Genomic DNA, 19,791 nt, shown 5'->3' with positions numbered 1-19,791 from the left:
GCAAAGCCCCCATGTTCCCGCCAGAGGGCGCCATAGCCAGCGAGCCGTGCGCCCTAATGTCGGAGCTCAAAATCCTAATCCACACGGGTAACCACCTGAACGTGGTCAACCTCCTGGGGGTGTGAGACTTCTGATGTTTGATTTGGTCGTCTTCTAGATAAACAAGAGTTTACCCTGCAAACATGGTGGGGAGCGGTCCAGGCAGAAGTAGCAGAGGCAGAGGTTTAGTGTGGCAACAGTACTCACTGCTCTAGGAGTAGTTAGTGGATACCACGGAGAGAAGGGAAGCTGAGGGGCAGGACAGTGGGCCAGCAGGCTTGTTAAGCCTGGCCAGGAGGGACACAGCCAGGTTCAGTGAACACGTAAGTGCTCCCTTTGGGGCTGGGTGGAAAGTGGGAGCCACAGCTGAGGACCCTCCTAGCCAGCCTCACTTCTTTGTGCAGCCAAGGACCTGTGGCTGAGCCCGCTGACCATGGAAGACCTTGTCTGCTACAGCTTCCAGGTGGCCCGAGGGATGGAGTTCCTGGCCTCTCGAAAGGTGACTGCCCCAGCAGTCTCTTCAGAGGGGAGAAAGGCCAAAACTCACCAGCTTACCCCACAGTGAAGCCGTAGTCAAGGCACATCTCTCCCACTTTGCAGAGCTGTAGACTGAGTCCAAAGGGTAGAACCGAACTCCCAAGATATTCCGCTAGTCAGAGGCAGAGCTAGGTATAGAGCCAGTCTGTCCTACTGCACAGCCTTCTTCGCTGTCTGCACAGTGCCACCAGCTCTCTCCATGGCAAGTTATGGGGCACACAGAAATCTATCCTCATAAGAGCAGGACTCATGCAGGGCATCCTGGAGCTCTAGGTGGGGGTGTGGCCACAGGGGCCTGCTCTGATCGCCTCACTGCTCCTCTTCACCCCCCTAGTGTATCCACAGGGACCTGGCCGCTCGAAACATCTTGCTGTCAGAAAGTGACGTGGTGAAGATCTGTGACTTTGGCCTGGCCCGGGACATCTACAAGGACCCTGACTATGTGCGCAAGGGCAGTGTGAGTACAGGCCACAGAGCGGGGCTGGGGGCTGTGGGCCACGGAGCAGGGTGGGGGACTCACTGCCATCGACCTGGAAGGTCTGCACCCACAGGGATCCTGGAGACCCTGCTGAGGCACCTGGAGCAGGTGAGTGGAGACAGGAGCTGGCAAACAAGGGCCCCAGTGCTCCGAATGGAGCTTGTGTCTGGCCTTTTTGGTCCACTAGGTGGGCACTGACTCCACACACCTGCTCAGTAGGGGCCGGCCATACAGAGGTAGAGCCTACGTGGCGTCTGTCCTCGAGGTGGACACACCTAGTGTAGCACAGTCAGAGAAAAATACCTGGGTGCTAGCGGCAGCTTGTGTCTCCTTGGTGGTGCTCAGAGGTAGCCAAGCAGGCATCTGAGCATCTACATTTGTTTAGGGTTTTGCCCCAGGGGATGAAGGAAGAGGCTTAGAGGGAGGTTGACAGGCAAATTGGGTCCAGGCTATGGAGAAGGGAATGGCAACCCACTCCCATATTCTTGCTTGGGAAATTCCATGGACAGAGGAGCCTGGTGGGCTACAGTCCATGGGGTTGCAAGAGTCGGACACGACTTGGCGACTAAACAACGAGAGGCCCACCGTGCAGGCTTCTGTCCTTTATTCTAACTCTCAGGTGTGTGGGGACTGTGGAGATAACAGTCAGCTGTCCAGAAACTCCCTCTACAAGCTATAACAAGAGAGGGGTGGGGGGTGCTAGGGTGGAGGCAGAGGCAAGTCAGGAAGGCCCATGGTCCTCAAGGCTCCCAGGTCGAAGCCATAGGAGGGAAGTCACATTAGGAGCCACCAGAGGAGGGGTCAGGAGTGATGCCAGGTTTCCAGTGTGGGGACCAAGTGAATGGATAGAGGTGGAGCTGGTGAGGGTGTGCAGGGATACAGCATCCCTCAATATACTGGGCCAGAGGGTCTGGAGCTGGAGACAAGCTACAAGTTTTCTCTGGGAGAGCACAGGGGAAGAGAGGGACCGGATGTCTGCCCAGAAGAGTAGCAGGGAAGAAGCCTTCAAAGAAGTCACCAGGCACCTCTGGAATGGAGTTGGGGGAGGCGGCAGGGACAGAGCCAATTGCAGGAGCCATCTGAATACACGCAGGGTGGTCCTGACCAAAGAGCCTTTCTTGGGGAGAAGAGGGGCAGGGGAGGGATGCCTCTGGGTTTGGCCTCTCTCCATTCTTCCCTTCCCCTTGGGACACACGTCCATCCCACAGGCCCGGCTGCCCCTGAAGTGGATGGCCCCTGAGAGCATCTTCGACAAGGTGTACACCACGCAGAGCGACGTGTGGTCCTTTGGGGTCCTGCTCTGGGAGATTTTCTCCCTGGGTGAGTACAGGCAGGGGGCAGGGCAGGGCAAGCTCAGCAGAGATGCACACCTGGGCCGAGCAGTCCCGCTCATTCTGAGACAGTTGTTTGGAGGGCCCCCTGAGTCCCCCTTCATGTCCAGCCTGTGCCCACAGCAGAACCCCATGTTCACCCAGCAGCTCCTGGGCTCATTACCTGTCACAGAGGGAAAGGCCGTAGGAGTTCCCCAGACCCCTCCCTCCCTGGCCAAGCCCCTTCCTCACAAGCCATTGGGGACACTGCTCCTGGCTTCGTGGGTCTGGGGAGCATCTGGAAGGAGACCAGCTGCTCCCTTGATGACCACAGCTGCTAACGCCTCACATAGTAAACCGGACCTCGCTGGATCCAAGATGAGGGGCCCCAACCAGGGTGGGAGTGAGGCAGGAAACAAGTAGAAAAGTGAAAAGGCTGAATGGCAACCATGACCGGCACTGTTAGTAAAGATAAAAGAGCACGGGGAGCACAGGAAGGACGGTGCTGGGTGTGAGCCAGAGGGGCCAGGACGGGCAGGCTAATGACGGTGGGTGGGCTGGAGGCAAGAGGGCCTGCAAAACAGCAGTCCAGGGTGCAGGGTTGGTCAGGGCCGTGGTCCTCGTGTTGGGAGCTGAGCAGTGTAAGCAGTCAGCATTGGGAGATGCCGCAAAAGCTTGTACTGGTGGTCCAGGGAGCCCCTGCAGGCCCTCTGGGGTGAGGGCCTGGGATTTAAGTCTACTGGGAGCCGTGCAGGGTTTGAGGGAGGGACTCTTGTCTTAAAAGGGCCTTTCCACTACTGTATGGCTTGCAGGAGCTAGGTCCTTTTTGCTGGTAGAGCCCACAGGACTTAAGGAAGAACTGGAGAAGGCTTCTCTGAAGAGGGCTTACTGTGACAGGGCCACTCAACTGGCTCAGCAAACCTCTACTGACCCTGACGGTCCCAGGGTGGGAAGTATTTCCGCCAGTGTGCCTGTGAAAGCTCTGATGCTCATGGCAGTTCTCACAAGCGGGTGCCACCATCCTCTTAAACAAATAAAGAACTCGTCCGAGGGGAGGGGGGCAGCAGGGTGAGCTCCCTGCCATAAGGGGCCGGGGAAGAAGCGGGTCGGACCTGAGCTGAATAGCGGTAGCCTGCTCCCCACCCAGCCCCCATCCTGTTCTACCATCAGGGGCCTCCCCATACCCTGGGGTGCAGATCAATGAGGAGTTCTGCCAGCGGCTGAAAGAGGGCACCCGGATGCGGGCCCCGGAGCTAGCCACTCCTGCCATGTGAGTCTCTCGGGAAGCCGCTGGCACTGAGGGGCCGTAGGGGTGGGTGGGCACCAGGAAAAGATAAGGGGGGTTGTGTGCAGGCTTGGGAAAGGGGGCTTGCCAGCAGGGGTGGGAGGCGGGAGGGAGTTCAGGCACAGAAGCCGGGCTGGAGGCCTGCAGACACCGCCTCTCACTCCACCATGGGTCTGCTGACAACTCTCCTCCTTGCAGGTAGGAGGGACGGCCCGCCTAAGCCCGGGGGAGGGAGGCAGGCAGAGCAGGTGTGAGGGATCGACGGGAGGTGGGAGACTTGGGTCTGCTGGGCTCGGGTGCAGGGTGCACTCAGACTGCCGTCCAGCATCCAGCTATACCCACAGACGCCGCATCATGCTGAGCTGCTGGGCGGGAGACCCCAAAGAGAGGCCTGCATTCTCAGATCTGGTGGAGATCCTGGGGAACCTGCTTCAGGGCAGGGCCCAGCAGGTGAGGCCCCGACTCTCCCTGTCCTGCTGCAGCAACCTCTGGCCCTCAAGCCAGGGACCATCACATGGATGGTCAGAGCCCAACTTTCCCACGAAGAGCCCCAGGCTGATCCTCAGGGAGCCGGCAAGGAGCCCCCACCTCCTGGCAGAAGAGTGGCATGTTCTTCTCCCTCCCTCTTTGCCCCTCTGCCCCCTGCACCCACCTCTGACTTGTATCTCCCTCCCCAAGCTCAGGGCTGGCTCAGGGCAGCCCTGAGACCTGGAGGAGGAAGCAGGGAGCTGCCTGCTGCCCCAGCGTCAGGGACTTGAGATGGGCACTTGGGGGCCAGTGCTCCCCCAAGGTGAGGGTGGGAAGTACCGATGTTCAAGGCTGTGGGACAGCCAGGCTCTGAAACGAGGATGCTGTTATTATGCCTGCCTCCTCCTTAGATGGGGCACCTGGAAGGGCTGTGGGGAGAACTTGCCCAGCTCCTTTAGCCCTTGGAGCCCTTGAGAATAGCACTTGAAGGATCAGGAACTCTAGAAGTCCTGAGTGCAGGAGTAGGGGCGAAGTGGGGCCAAGGAGCCTCTGACCCTGGCTTTTTGTGCCATTCCTGCCAGGAAGATGACTGCGTGGCTCCTTGTGCTTCTCAGAGCTCGGAGGAAGGCAGCTTCTTGCAGGCATCCACCACGGCCATGCACACCACAGAGACGGATGCTGACACAGAGGACAGCCCGCTGAGCCTGCACCAGCACAGCCTGGCCGCCAGGTCAGCCCCCTCCCCCACCCCGCCTTCAGATCCAAGGGTCCCCCAGGCAAGGGGAAAGCAGTTTGGACAAGTAAGTCATCAGTCATCAAGGAAAAGTGAAGGAGAAGGACTTAAGAGGCCATTGTTTATCAACTCAAAGAGCTAAGTGACAGCATCGCTGATGCCCTGGTGGGTGTGGCCAGTCTCAAGTCCTTGCAAGCCCATGTGGCCTCTGAACTCTGCTTTTCTCCATGCCCCCTCAGTTCTTCCCTCTGGCTTCCTCCGCCTGCCCACACTCCTAGGCCCTGAAAGGCCCTCCACCATCAATTTCAAGGGAGCGCCGCTCTCAGGCACCACGGCCTGGCCAGCTCCACCCTGTAAGGAAATAGAATGGAGCAGGCGGGGAGAGGGGCGAGTTCCCAGGGACCCCAAGGGTGGGGCTGGTCACTCACTAACCTTATTCAGGATTTAGAATGGAGCCTAAGTATCCAGAGTTTGGGGTCAGAGGCTAGTGAATATTTACATTCCAAGAAGGTCGTACATCCACATTCGCGTTGGTGTTGCTGAGAGAAGAGCTCGGGACTCTCCACGCCATCTTCCCCAGCAGAGAGCAAGGCTGAGCCTGGGGAACAGGAACACCCAGCTGGTTTTTGCCAGGTTCCTTCCACCAGCCCCACCGTAGGCACTCGAATGTGCACACACACGTACACACGTGCAGGTCAGGCAGGGGCTTGTGACATCAGTACTGCCTGCCCTGCATAGGGTGGCCTATCCTGGAGGGAAGTCCTCCCCCAGCCTCTCTCCAGCTCCACATCACACCCAGGCCAGGTGCCCTCTGCTGCTCACTTCCCACATCCTCCCCAGCAGTGGCCTCAGGGAGGTTCGCTCGTCTTGCCTGGGAGCAGAGGCAAGACTCGGGGGCCTGGGGAGCCGTCTAGACCAGCCCCTGGGGTCCTTCCCAAGAGGAGAGGGGTGCAGAAGGAAAGGTGGAGAGAGCGTTCAGGAGGGGTGCTGGATGGCACTTCTCAGCACTTGCCGTTTCCTCCCCACAGATATTATAACTGTGTGTCCTTTCCGGGATGCCTTGCCAGAGGAACGCAAACCCAGGGTTCCTCCAGGATGAAAACGTTTGAGGAATTTCCCATGACCCCAGCTACCTACAAGGCCATAGTGGTAAGTGGGGTGAGTGGGCCTGTGCCCCCGCCCCAGGTCAGGGCTGCTGGACTCCTTCCACAGGGAGCTGAGCTGGACGTCAGGAAGTCCTGAGGCTCATGGCAGAAGCCAGCTCAGCACAGGGAGCCCAGTGCCACCATGTCTCTGCTCCTTTCACCCGAGCCCTCCTCACTCACCCAGGGCCTCCCCCCCCCGCCGCCCCAGCACCCAGCCTCTTTCTCCCAGCAAGGTAGAAACCCCAGTAGAAACCCAGTGGAAAGTCAGCTCCTCCTTCTAGATGGTTCTCCTGGGATTGACTCAAGTCAGGGCCCTCCTTGGGTGGCCATCGGGCCCCGTGACTGGAGAGGAGAAGATGGTGTCACTAGACAAGAAGTCTAGGGTAAGAGACGTGGGAAGACCACTCATGTTCTCAGATGCGGTCAAGCAGAGGAGACCTCTTACAGCTCAGTGACCGTTGTGTAAAAGCACAGCCTTCTAGCCTCCATCCAGATGGGGCTGGAGTGAGTACAGGCCCGGGGGGGCTGGGTACAGGGGCTGCGATGGGTGTCCTGAACCAGCGCCATGCAGACCCGACCTCCCATCCCCAGGGTCAGATAAAGGCATAGGGGGAGGGCCTCCCATCTTTGATGAGAGTGCGGTTCAGTCCCCCTCCACAGAAATCAAGACCACTCCAAGTCACACTGATTGTGACATAGCCCTGCCAATCCTTGGACGCATCTGAGGATCCTTTTTCTGTACTGTGAGCTGTCAGGTTCTTTCTAGACTTCCCCTGTTTCTCCCGGTGCTCCTGCTCTGCTGTGTCCTGAGCAGGTGTATGGCTGCCTTGTGTATCTCCCAAAAGGGGCGTCCCAGTCTTGCCACCCTCTTGAATCATAGGGTGTGGCCCCGCCAGTCACAGTTCCTCCCTCTGCGGCAGGGGTGTGTAACTCTGACCAACAGCCTCTGGATGGAACGGAGGCCTGTTTCCCACACACAGGATGAGTGTCCAGGCAGCAGAGGGGCAGGTCTGAGGGGCAGCTGCCTACAGACGGGCCTTCCTAGGGCCCACCCACAACCTTGGCGTGATCTCTCTGCGCAGGACAGCCAGACGGACAGTGGGATGGTGCTGGCCTCCGAGGAGTTTGAGCAGCTGGAGAGCAGGCACAGAGAAGAGAGCAGGCTCAGGTAGGGCTTCTGGAGGCCCCCTCCTGGCCAGGGCCCAGTGCAGGGAGGCCAGGCCTGCATGTGCCTCTCACTCTCTTACCTGAAACTTTTCATGTCTCCAAATTACCTTTTTGTGTGTTCAAGGCAGACCACACTGGGACTTGAGGATTTTGTCCACCAGCCTTCCCATAAGCCCCACCCCTCATCACTGTCCTGACCCAGCACCCTGGTGCTGGTCCCCAAACCTCCCTCCCCTTTGACAGATACTAGACAATAACCTCTTTGTGAATCCAAGAAACATCGGCTGTGTCCAATGGATGTAACACCCTTCACCCAGCCAGGGGAGGCCACAGATCATGTGACCTAGAGCTGGCTGTTGTACTTTTTTGATGAGAATACAGTTACAGAGAAATCTTCCAGCGTGCTTGCATAGGGGGTGAGCTCCATAAACAATGACCTCCATTTTCCAAGAAGATATCTCCACTCTTTAAAAATAGATCTGAATATTTAAACTTTTAAGGGTATACATTAAATAGTTAAATGTGTGCATTTTTTTTTAAACTTTTGATCCATTTTTTCAACTTCATAGAGAAGCACACAATTCTTTTTTCACACAGCATCTCTTAAAATCCAGTGGAAACTGCACATTAAAGATGGGTCTGGGCAATGGCCTAAGATACTCTGTTGCATATAGAACCATAAATGAAGATTAGTGTCTTTTTGCATGCAGTCTTTTAACTTTTTATTTGTATTGGGGTACAGCTGGTTAACAATGTTGTGATAGTTTCAGGTGAACAGTGAAGGGACTCAGCCATAAATACACACGTGTCCATTCTCCCCCAAACTCCCCTCCCATCTAGGCTGCCACATAACATTGAGCAGCGCTCCATGTGCTATACAGTACATCCTTGTAGGTTGCCTTTTTTAATATAGCAGTGTATACATGTCCATCCCAGACTCCCTAGATATCCCCTCTGCCCATCTTTTCCCTCAGCAACTGTAAGTTCACTCTTTAAGACTGTGAGTCTCTTTCTGTTTTGTATCATCTTTTTGGATTGCACCCACATGTAAGGGATGTCATATGATCTTTGTCCTTCTCTGTCTGACTCACTTCATTCAGTATGTATGACAGTGTCTAGGCCCATCCATGTTGCTCCAAGTGGCATTATTTCGTTATTTTTCATGGCTGAGTAATATTCCAATGTATATATGTACCACATCGTTATCCATTCCTCTGTCGATGGACATTTAGGTTGCTTCCATGTCTTGGCTATTGTAAACAGTGCTGCAATGGATACTGAGATGCATGCATCCTTTCGGATCATGTTTTTCTCTGGATATATGCCCAGGAGTTGGGATAGCAGGGCCATGTGGTAGCTCTATTTTTCGTTTTTTAAGGAACCTCCATACTGTTCTCCGTAGTGACTATATCAATTTACATTCCCAGCAACATTGAAGAAGGGCTCCCTTCTCTCCACACCCTCTCCAGCATTTATTGTTTGTGGGTTTTTTGGTGATGGCCATTTTGACCAGTGTGAAGTGATATCTCACTGTAGTTTTTATTTTCATTTCTCTCATGGTTAGTGATATTGAACATCTTTTCATGTGCCCCGTATCCATCTGTGCTGCTGCTTATTTACTTTAGTAATTGACTTGCTCATAGCTGTTTAAATGATAGAACCTAAAATATTATATTAATATAAAACACTGCTCTTTTTTGCTGTTTCCAGATCCTTGTGTGACACCTGTGTCTTTCAGGGACCCCTTTTGGGGCATCTGGTGTAGTTCCACTTGTCTTCTGCCTAGGCTGTTTTTGAATCAATAGGTGTTATCATTGAATAGTTTACCCGAGACCACAGGTGTTAGTTTGTATCACAGTAGGATAGTTGAGGTCATTCTTCACCTTTCTGGCAGGTATCATTAAGATCTCTGCAACTTAGCCAAATATCTGTTACCTTCCCAGCAGCCCGCAAAGGCATGCGTGCAGCACTGTGAACACGCAGGTTTGTGGGGTCGCGTGCTTGCAGATGACTGCTGAACCTCTAGCATGCATCTTGGCCTCCTTCTTTGTTTTCATTGATTCTGTCAGGTAACCTCTATGAGTAACTGAGTTTTGAAAAATTAATGCTTTTTATTTATTCAACAAAAATAGTTTCTGGCTAATTTTTCTTTACCAAACTTTTTTTAATCTCCCCAAAAAGTATTTCAGTAAGAGGATGAGCTGAGGATGTTAAGTACTTAAATTCCAGTCTCCACACATCTTTTTAAAATCAGCACATGAAACAAGACCTCTCAGAGTCCGTGACTGTGACATAAGCAAGGGAGAGACTCCAGTTGTGTGTGAGTAGAGAACTCAGCAGCAGAACCAGCAGAGCCATGCCCACAGCCTGGCTGGGGAGAGCCATCTGGGAACTGCCCCCTGAGAGGGGACCTTCCAGGTCCTTGGGACCATGGCCATGCAGACTGAGGAGATTCCAGAGTGTGAGCACTAGGACAGTGGCCTTAGGAAGGCTCTGCTTCTGAAAGGACAGTGAGCAGGAGGGGAGCGTGCCTCTCAGGTGCCTCGTGGGGAAGGAAGAGGAGAGTTGGAGAAGAGTCTTATAGAAGCAAGGTTATATTAAGAGTTGAAAAGACAGTTACACACCCAAGGGTCTCTTCATTACAGAAACTGCACATCATGATGGAAGCAACAGAGGACATTATTCTCTTCCCGGGTTCCCTTAGAAACACATTGTGATGAGCCACAAAGAGGTGTAGCTGGTCACTTGGCAAATGGAACATTCCCCAAACAGATGTAGAGGTGGGATGGAACGTGCCTTGAAAGCATCTGTCAGGGAGAAGGAAGGAGTTTATCTCCTCAGTTCTTTCCTATCTTCTGTTAACCACTGGTTAGTACTCATCCTGTGGAAAGTTAACTCATCCTCACTTCAAGGTGACTCACCCAGTCCTTTCAGTGGCACTTAGGATGCCATATCCCATTCCCTGTGACATGGCAGTTCATCCAACTCTAGGTGAAAGGGAGATCTGCAAGCCCTGGGCTTGTGGTTGGTCAGTGCGGCTGCACAGCAGCAGCTGGGGAGGCGTCCAGCACTCCCTCTTAAGTGACTGGCAAGTCCCCACTGGTGATACAGCATGGGACGTGAATGGAGCCTTTGGAGAGAGGGATGCAGTTGGATTCAAGGGGTTATGGTGTTACAGTACTCCTGAATGAAGAAAGCTACGGAGACACCTACATTCCTGGCCCTCCTGCCATAGGGTAGTTCAGTTCAGTCACTCAATCGTGTCCGAATCTTTGCAACCCCATGGACTGCAGCACGCCAGGCTTCCTGTCCATCACCAACTCCTGGAGATTGTTCAAACTCATGTCCATCAAGTTGGTGAAGTCATCCAACCATCTCATCTTCTGCCATCCCCTTCTCCTCCTGCCTTCAATCTTTCCCAGCATCGGGGTCTTTTCCAGTGATTCAGTTCTTTGCATCAGGTGGCCAAAGTATTGGAGTTTCAGCTTCAGCATCCAATGAAGTTTCATTGGATGAAGTTTCAGCTTCAGTCCTTCCAATGAATATTCAGGACTGATTTCCTTTAGATGGACTGGTTTGATCTCCTTGCAGTCAGATCAAACCCATTAAGGTAATCTCAGCCTGATAAGCATGAACAGAAAAAAAATGAGCACTATCCATACAGTTATTATAAGAATAAAAAAGAAAATCAGAATTAAAACTTTTCAGTAGCCATAAACACTCCAAAAATAGCATGGAAAAACTGTGATACAACACAGCAGCATAAATTCATAATGAAATAAGTAGCTGTACTATGAATCATAAATTCAAAAATTCAGAATAAAAATGGACGAAGTGTAACAATATCAAATGGGAGCCGACTAAATTTATGGAAGAAATTGAAATAAAAGACAAAGCCTCTCAAAAATGAAAAGCAGAGTGCCCAAGGGACAATTAAATACGATCAGACTTGCAGTGGAGGGCACATTTGATAGATATGAAAAGAGGTCAAGAATAAATCAAGAGGTCTAAAGGGTCAGAAGGAATGTGAAAATTTTAGAAGTTAAATAGAAAACTCCCACAGATGTACAACTGGTGTCTCTGAAGAAGAAAAATGCCAACAGTGAAATAGAACTAATATTTAAATATGTAATTCAAGATAATGCTCTTAAATAAAAGGAGACCAAATCTACATATTAGAAGGGTACCTGGGAAAACTGGTCCAAAAAGAGTAAACTCTGAGACATATCCCAGTTGAACTATCAAGTTCAGCTAGAGATAAACATCCAGGTAAAACACCAAGTCACCAAAAAAAAAAGAGAGAGAGAGATTGAAGCATCAGGCTTTTCAATAGCACCATGCAAAGCAAAAACAATGAAACAACCTTGCAGAAATCTCAAAGAAAATGAATGCTAAGGAGGGGGAATCACTGGGCCATCGGTGAGGCAGGAGGGGACCGGAAGCTGCAGGGCCTTCTGGGCCTGGGGCAGAAGCTTGGACTTTATTCAGAGAGAGAGTTGTAGTGAATGAGTTGTGTTGAAGGGTGTAACTTGAAGGATCTGTGAAGGCTGGCCTATAGGGAGGCATGAGTGGGAGAAAAAAAGATGTGATAGGGCAGTACAGAGCATGCGGTCATGGCAGCTCACTCTAAAGAAGAGGTGGAGCGTGCATTTCAGCTCGGAAAGGACAGGACTGCCATGTGGGCTGGATGTGAGGGGTGAGGGAAGGGGAGGAGGAAAGGATGACACCTGGGTGCTTGAGACATTAAATCAACGTTGGTGCCATTTACAGAGATGAGCAAGACTGGGAGAGAAGCAGGTTTGGGGGGATGGAGTCAGGCTTTCTCCATTGTCCCATGCCCAGGCATGACAAAGAACGTCCTGGTGTTTGCCAGCAGGCACATTGCTTTGTTTTTCTATTTAAGTCAAATGTGTGTGTGTTTCCATTGGCTTTGCTTGTTGCTCTGGTTGTTTCTGGTGATTCCAGTCAGACCTGAACACAGTTCCGATCGTTACTCTTTTCTGACTGATGTCACCTTCCTCTCTCTGCAGCTGTAAAGGACCAGGCAGGAATGTGAGCATGACCACGGCACACCTCGACCCCCAAGGGAGGCGGTGGCCCGACCCGGGGCCCCGGGGCCAGGTGTTCTACAACAGCGAGTACGGGGAGCTGGCAGGGCCCCCGGAGGAGAGCGCCAGCACCCCAGCCGCCCGATCGCCCTTCTTCACAGACAGCAGCTACTAAAGCAGCTTCGGACAAGCCACCCTGGACCCTGGGCTCTACAGTGGGTGGGGGTCACGCCTGGCCAGTGAACAGAGGGCTAGAGACCCAGGCTGGAAGCTTATCTCATCTAGTTTGGGCCAGGAAACATTTCTTCCTCCTTAGCTAGGAAGAGTAAAACCCAGGTTCCAGCGTTCCCTTCAATTCCATCACCATGCCTGCCCAGGACACCCTGCAGATCTCTGGGGCCCTCCTCCCCTTCAGATTCAGGTTCCACTTAGTTCAACATCCACAGGGGCCAGCTCTGGGCTGAGCACTCTCATAGGAAATAATATCTCTTTGGGTGCCTCTCTCAGCATGGTAGATGGTGTGATCCCTGACTTCTGATGAGAAATAAGAGAATAACATAATAGTCCAGGTCGAACTGTGGTCTCCCAGCCCTGCCCCAAATACTGCCCCTTCCTGTGGGAATGGCTTTCTTCATTTGCCTTTCCAAGGCTCAGACAAGGTGCCATATTTCCAACTCAAAGCAACAAATGAGAAATTTGAGTGGAGAGGGATGGAAGTCTCCTTTCCTGAGCCTGACCAAGCAGCTCAGAGTAGCCATCTCTGCAGTTCCAAACCAGTTACAGCAGCCTTCTTCTCCTGAGTGCTGAGAACTATTCAACTTTTTTTTTTTTTTATTAGAATTTCAGAGGCTATTTGAGCTGCTGTGAAGAATTTACTTTTAAAAACTTCAGTCTGAAGGGAAGCCAGGAAAGGTGTTTCTGAATCTGGAAAATTCTTGCCTCTGACACCCAGTCAACTGCTGTCATAAAAGACCCCACTGTGGCTACCACTTCTTTCTGGAGAAGGCCCCCAGCCGTACCTGCCTGGTCCGGAATTGGAAGAGTCATCTGATGGTCTAGAGCTGCCCGTTGGAAAGCCACCTGGTTCTTCCCTCTGGGGCCTGGATCTGCTACCCAAGGTGCCACCCAAGCTGTGAACATCCTTATGAGAGGCAAATACTATGGGTTCCTTCAAGAAAGGCTTTGGGGCTGGCCCAGAGGACCCACCAGTATTACTGTATACCAGGAGGCAATCCACAGATGCCCCTACACCCCCATGGAGGCCCCTGTCTCCTGCCCCCTGATCTGTACCTGACATCAGTGGTCTGGCAGGTCAAGCCTCTGCTGCCACAGAACAGTGGAGGGCCCTCTGGAGGCTGGACCATTCCGCACTGCCTGGCCACCCACACCCCAGGAGAAAGACCCTCATCCCAGTTAGTATCACGGAGGTTGACACCCCGCTCCCCACCATGAGACGCTTGCAGGACAGGCGGCCGTGCAGCGAGCAGGGGCGTGCCCGGCAGGAACCACCGCCCCCCCCCCCCCACTCCAACCACGTTGTATATTGTTCCTTTAAGATACATTGAATGTAAGTGTGGCTGTAACCCTAACTGTCCCCAGGTGTCCTTCTCCCCTGATATCACCTGCTTGTAAGACCTGGGTCTCAGGTTTACCTGGTTGAGGTCCAGAGGGTGTTTCAATCAGAGAAGCATCTCAAGGACTTCCGTGCAGTGGCCCAGGCCCAAGACCCCTCCCGACATGTGTCCACCTATGCTCCTGTCACATAACTGCACACACAAAAATGTATTGAGAAGAAAACCTCCCCCTACCCCTTGCAGAACATATGCTCCAAAAAGATAAAGTATTTAACAAAAGATAATAATAAATTTGATGCCAGTCTTGAGTTACAGTGAATAGATTCTCAGCTAAATTCCAGATCTCTATTAAGATTTTATTCTAGCCTTCCTCCCACCTGATCATCAGCCCTACAAGCCCATTGGACAGGCCATGCAAAGGAAACGGCAGTAGAGGCAACTCATGCCCCCTTTCTCTGCCCAAAGGTTGTTATTGTTCAGTCACTCAGTTGTGTCTGACTCTTGGCCACCCTGTGAACTACAGCACGCCAGGCTTCCCTGTCCTTCAGTATCTCCAGAGTTTGCTCAAACTCATGTCCATTGAGTCAGTGATGCCATCCAACTATCTCATCCTCCGTTACCCACTTCTCTTGCCCTCAGTCTTTCCCAGCATCAGGGTCTTTTCCAATCAGTCAGTTCTTCACATCAGGTGGCCAAAGTACTGAAACTTCAGCTTCAGCATCAGTCCTTCCAATGAATATTTAGGGTTGGTTTTCTTTAGGATTGACTGGTTTGATCTCCTTGCAGTCCAAGGGACTCTCAAGAGTCTTCTCCAACATCACAGTTCGAAAGCATCAATTCTTCAGCACTCAGCATTCTTTATGGTCCAACTGTCACACCCATACATGACTATGGAGAAAACCATAGCTTTGACTATATGGATCTTTGTCAGCAAAATGATGGCTCTGCTTTTTAATATACTGTCTAGGTTTGTCGTAACTATTCTTCCAAGGATCAAGTGTCTTTTAACTTCGTGGCTTCAGTCACTGTCCTCTGATTTTGGAGCCCAAGAAGATGAAATCTGACACTGTTTCCACTTTTTCCCCATATGTTTGCCATGAAGTGATGGGACCAGATTCCATAATCTTCGTTTTTTGAATGTTGAATTTTAAGCCAGCTTTTTCACTCTGCTGTGTGGCTTTCCTGGTGGCTCAGAGGTTAAAGCATCTGCCTGCAATGTAGGAGACCTGGGTCCAATCCCTGGGTCGGGAAGATCCCCTGGAGAAGGAAATGGCAACCCATTCCAGTATCCTTGCCTGGAGAATCCCACGGATGGAGAAGACTGGGGGTTACAGTCCACGGGGTCTCAAAGAGTCGGACACTACTGTGCAACTTAACTTTCACTCTGCTGTGGAGTCCCCCAAAAGCCACCAGCAGAGGGCGCTAGAAGCAGTGGGACACTGGGGCTCAACTCCACTCAGTTAAGTGCCTAACCTGGCTTCTTCTGTGGAAAATTCTGAAAGAGATGCGAATACCAAACCACCTGACCAGCCTCTTGAGAAATTTGTATGCAGGTCAGGAAGCAACAGTTAGAACTCGACATGGAACAACAGACTGGTTCCAAATAGGAAAAGGAGTACGTCAAGGCTGTATATTGTCACCCTGCTTATTTAACTTATATGCAGAGTACATCATGAGAAATGCTGGGCTGGAAGAAGCACAAGCTGGAATCAAGATTGCCGGGAGAAATACTAATAACCTCAGATATGCAGATGATATCACCCTTATGGCAGAAAGTGAAGAGGAACTCAAAAGCCTCTTGATGAAAGTGAAAGAGGAGAGTTAAAAAGTTGGCTTAAAGCTCAACATTCAGAAAATGAAGATCTTGGCATCTGGTCCCATCATTCATGGGGAATAGATGGGGAAACACTGTAAACAGTGTCAGACTTTATTTTTCTGGGCTCCAAAATCACTGCAGATGGTGACTGCAGCCATGAAATTAAAAGACGCTTACTCCTTGGAAGGAAAGTTATGACCAACCTAGATAGCATATTCAAAAGCAGAGACATTACTTTCACAACAAAGGTCTGTCTAGTCAAGGCTATGATTTTTCCAGTGGTCATGTATGGATGTGAGAGTTGGACTGTGAAGAAAGCTGAGTGCTGAAGAACTGATGCTTTTGAACTGTGGTGTTGGAGAAGACTCTTGAGAGTCCCTTGGACTGCAAGGAGATCCAACCAGTCCATTCTGAAGGATATCAGCCCTGGGATTTCTTTGGAAGGAATGATGCTAAAGCTGAAACTCCAGTACTTTGGCCAGCTAATGAGAAGAGTTGACTCATTGGAAAAGACTCTGATGCTGGGAGGGATTGTGGGCAGGAGGAGAAGGGGACGACAGAGGATGAGATGGCTGGATGGCATCACTGACTCGATGGACGTGAGTCTGAGTGAACTCCGGGAGTTGGTGATGGACAGGGAGGCCTGGCGTGCTGCGACTCATGGGGTCACAAAGAGTCGGACACGACTGAGCGACTGAACTGAACTGAACTGAACTGAAACCTCCTCTACCCACACTGCCTGAGGCCCAGGGCATTCTCAGTCCAGGAGCGCAAGTGCCAGGGAAAGAGCTCTGAGGATGAGAGAACAATGGGGGCATGAGGCCTGACCCATACCCAGGGAGGGGGCTTCCTGACTTCCTCGGGTCTGGGCAGGGGCCAGCGTCCAAATGGGAGAAGAAATAGTTGAGAAGAGAGGGGAGAGCAGTACTGAAAGCACCCAGGACTTGCTGGATGGAGTGGCAATGCTGGGCTCCTGGGGAGATAGAGGGACACCCGAGTGGGTCAGCTAGGATGCCCAGCCCTGTCAGTGCCCTCAAACATGCAGGATCCATGAACTCAGTGTTCACTGTCTGCAGGAGGAACCCAGAAAGCAGCTTCCAGCACAGACACTGGCCTCCCTCACCCCCACGTGGATCCCTCAGGCCGCTTGTCTTTAGCAGTGCCAGGCCAACTTGAGGCCGGACACTCAGCCCAGATAATCCGCTGGAGACAGTGTCTGAGGCACTAGCCAGTGCCTATGTCCTGGGGTCCACCCCACCAGATGTCCACATGCAGGTTCATAGCGGGAACTGCAGCATTGCCAGGATGGAGGCCTGCCCCTGAGCGCCCCTGAGTGGGGCCCGGGTGCCTTGAGCCACCGGGCAGAGAGCCTGGGCCAGGCTGCTCTGCAGGCTTCTCACAGCAAAGAGTGGTGACTACGGCACCCTGAGGCTGCGTGGCCCTGGGCCAGGCACTGCCCCTTTGGGCCTTAGTTTCTTATTTGTGACTTGCTATGTTGCCACCTTGACAATGAGGTAACAATTTAAATGCCCCTAGGAGTGACCACACTGAGGAGGAAGCCCTGCCCTCACCAAGTCATGTCCTTCAATGCAACATTAATTCAGCTTGAAAAGACCCTGTCTGAAGTGGTACCCAACACCAACACCTCCCATGCTCATCATCCAGATACCCACTGTGCCATCCATCCACCCATCTGTCCACCCATCCATCTATCCACACCCATGCACGCATCCATCCCTCTCTCCATGTATCTATCTATCCATATATGTGTGTTTGTGTGTGTGTGTGTGTGTGTGTGTGTGTTAGTCGCTCAGCCGTGTCCAACTCTGCAACCCCATAGACTGTAGCCCGCCAGGCTCCTCTGTCCAAGGAATTTTGCAGGTAAGAATACTGGAGTGGGTTGCCCTTTCCTTCTCCAGGGGATCTGCCCAACCCAGAGATCGAACCCAGGGATTAAACCAGGGACTAAACCCAGGTCTCCTGCATGGCATGCAGATTCTTTATCGTCTGAGCCATCAGGGAAGCCCCATATCCTCATACAAACATACATCCATTTCCACACCCATTCCCCATGGCAGAATAAATGGGAACTCAGCCACCCACAAATACCCCTCTCAGGAATCACAGAGACTTTGGGGGCTGCAGCCACAGGATGGGGACAGAGTTATTCTCAGCTAGTTGGTTAGGGCTTCTGTAGGAGAAGGTGGAAAAGCCTATTTTTAGGAGGATTAGGGTCAAGATGACGTTAATAGAAGAAAATGTATCGCTTGTATGAGACCAAACGGGCACCTTCTGGAAGTCAGTGAGCCTCCTCTGAGGCTCTGCTAGAGCAGCTGGCTGCAGCCACCACTGTGAGTGAGTCGTCCCTGGCCTGGTGCACAGCGAATGAGAGCACCTCTGTCTCTTTAGATCCAGGTGGAAACCCCTTTACTTTCCAGCTGTAGCCAGAGGAGGTAAAGTTTGTCATCAGCTCAGTGCTGATGTGCGGGGGAGGCAGGGTAGGGGGTGAGGGATACTGACAGGGAAATACAAAGGGGCTAAGGGAAGAATTCAGAAAGGTTGGAGAGACAGAATTGAGCGCTTAGGAAGGTGGTAAGGCAGCATCTTTGAAAGCCTCAGTCAGCCTCCATGGGACATGAGGTCCAGTTAGGTCAGAATGTCTCCCAGGGTGATGTCCATCAGAGCTGGTTTGTGTAGATCAGTACAGTCAGGCATGGGCACCCTAGAAGGGGGTCTGCCCACCCTGGGCACTGATGGATATCATGGTTCCCTCCATGGCCTGTGAGAGATGGGAATAACAAAGGGATTGCTATCAAACCCTTGGGTTTGAAGCTGTTGAATAAGCTTCAGAGCGTCCTCACTTTGGAACGGCAGGGAGTACATCTCTGTATGGGTGGGCTCTGGGCTGGGATGTCCCTCGGGGCTTGATCCACCAACTCCCACTGCTCAGCTGGCAGATGGCTGCCCCCAGCCCCTGTGTGTAGAGGCAGCGCAAGGTGCTAGTCAGCGGGGGACCTTCCAGTCCTGAGCGGCACTAGAAGGCATAAGGTGAGACCGAGGAGACCCTGCAGACACACCCGGAACTGGCTGCAGACCCCTGGCAGGTCACCAACATTCTCTGAGCTGCCTTTCTTCTGATTCACAAGGGTGATGCCACTCCATGTAAGGAACCACTGCTGACCATACCTTCAGTCCACGAATTGTAGGACCCCACTCTAGCTCAGGCTGAAACAGGCAAACTGGACTTAATTATGCAGGACACAGCTTGGCCACTTGGAGCAGAGCAACACTGGGCCTAAGGATAGCAGCTTGTCCCCCTAGCCTGAAATAGTGTCTGAGGTTTGGTACTGCTGGCTGCCAGACACCTAGCTGAAAAGGCAGAATTTCATTCTTTGCTTAAGCCATAGCCCATCACTTTTACCAGTGCAGTGCACCCCTTTCACACAGCAAAACCATGTGGATGGCAGCTGACCCTGTCCACCCTCCCCACAGCAGGGCTCTGAGAGAAGGAGGGCCCTGCACAGGGGAAGGGAAGAAGGAAGTAGCTGAGGGAGCCAGATAAATATTGACCCAAGGGAAGGTGCCCATGGAGGCAGGAATAGAAGTGCTGGTGACATAGTGCAGAGCCCAGGGCCCAGATGAATGAGCTAGGAGGAGGAGGGAAGAGCCAAAAGTTGGTATTGGCAGAGATTCACGGTGTGGCCATGGGGAGGACCACACAGCTCCGAGCCCAGCAAGCTTTCTGCTCTGGCCCTCCCCCACCGGCTTACCATCAGCTGCTCTGACCTGTACAAGGGAGAACCCTGAAGCCTTGCTGGGATGGCCTCATCTGAGCTCCCAGGAGGGCCCTGGGCATGACTGCCTGAGTCGTGGTGACTACTCAGGACAGGAGAGGGAGGGATCTTCTCCTGGTTGGTTGGTGTGGCAAGTCCTGGCCCACGAGGACATCCCTGGGAGGGGAGAGGGGAGCCATAAGGGCAGGGGGAGTCTCTGAGACCAGGCTATGGCAAAGGGGCCTCAGGACCCTGGGAACCAACTCAAGACTGCCCTTCCATCCCCACCTTCCTTGGGAAAGGAGCACCAAGGAATGAGGCAAGGCACCGTGGGGGCTGTTTACAGGCTTGTATGTGCACTGGCTTCAGAGATTGACTCAGGAGTTTATACTTGAGAAACATCACAAATATGAGGAGA

General features: G+C 52.4%; 1 protein-coding gene across 1 annotated transcript in view; it reads left to right on the top strand.

Annotated features, from left to right (window-relative positions):
* FLT4 (fms related receptor tyrosine kinase 4) overlaps positions 1-14,088 on the top strand; it is a 41,369-nt gene extending 27,281 nt beyond the window's left edge. Inside the window, exons 22-30 of the mRNA XM_070373506.1 lie at positions 444-538; positions 911-1,033; positions 2,263-2,374; positions 3,535-3,634; positions 3,994-4,099; positions 4,699-4,847; positions 5,879-5,999; positions 7,078-7,163; positions 12,193-14,088. Coding sequence (XP_070229607.1) covers positions 444-538; positions 911-1,033; positions 2,263-2,374; positions 3,535-3,634; positions 3,994-4,099; positions 4,699-4,847; positions 5,879-5,999; positions 7,078-7,163; positions 12,193-12,385 — 1,085 coding nt within the window. The 3' untranslated portion in view covers positions 12,386-14,088. The remainder of the gene's footprint in view (positions 1-443; positions 539-910; positions 1,034-2,262; positions 2,375-3,534; positions 3,635-3,993; positions 4,100-4,698; positions 4,848-5,878; positions 6,000-7,077; positions 7,164-12,192) is intronic.
* The last annotated feature ends 5,703 nt before the right edge of the window (positions 14,089-19,791 follow it).

The sequence above is a fragment of the Bos mutus genome, chromosome 7, assembly GCF_027580195.1.
Source record: "Bos mutus isolate GX-2022 chromosome 7, NWIPB_WYAK_1.1, whole genome shotgun sequence".
In the NCBI taxonomy this organism is placed as follows: Eukaryota; Metazoa; Chordata; class Mammalia; order Artiodactyla; family Bovidae; genus Bos; species Bos mutus.
The sequence above is the reverse complement of the archived record's forward strand: the minus strand, read 5'-3'. Positions and strand labels throughout refer to the sequence as shown.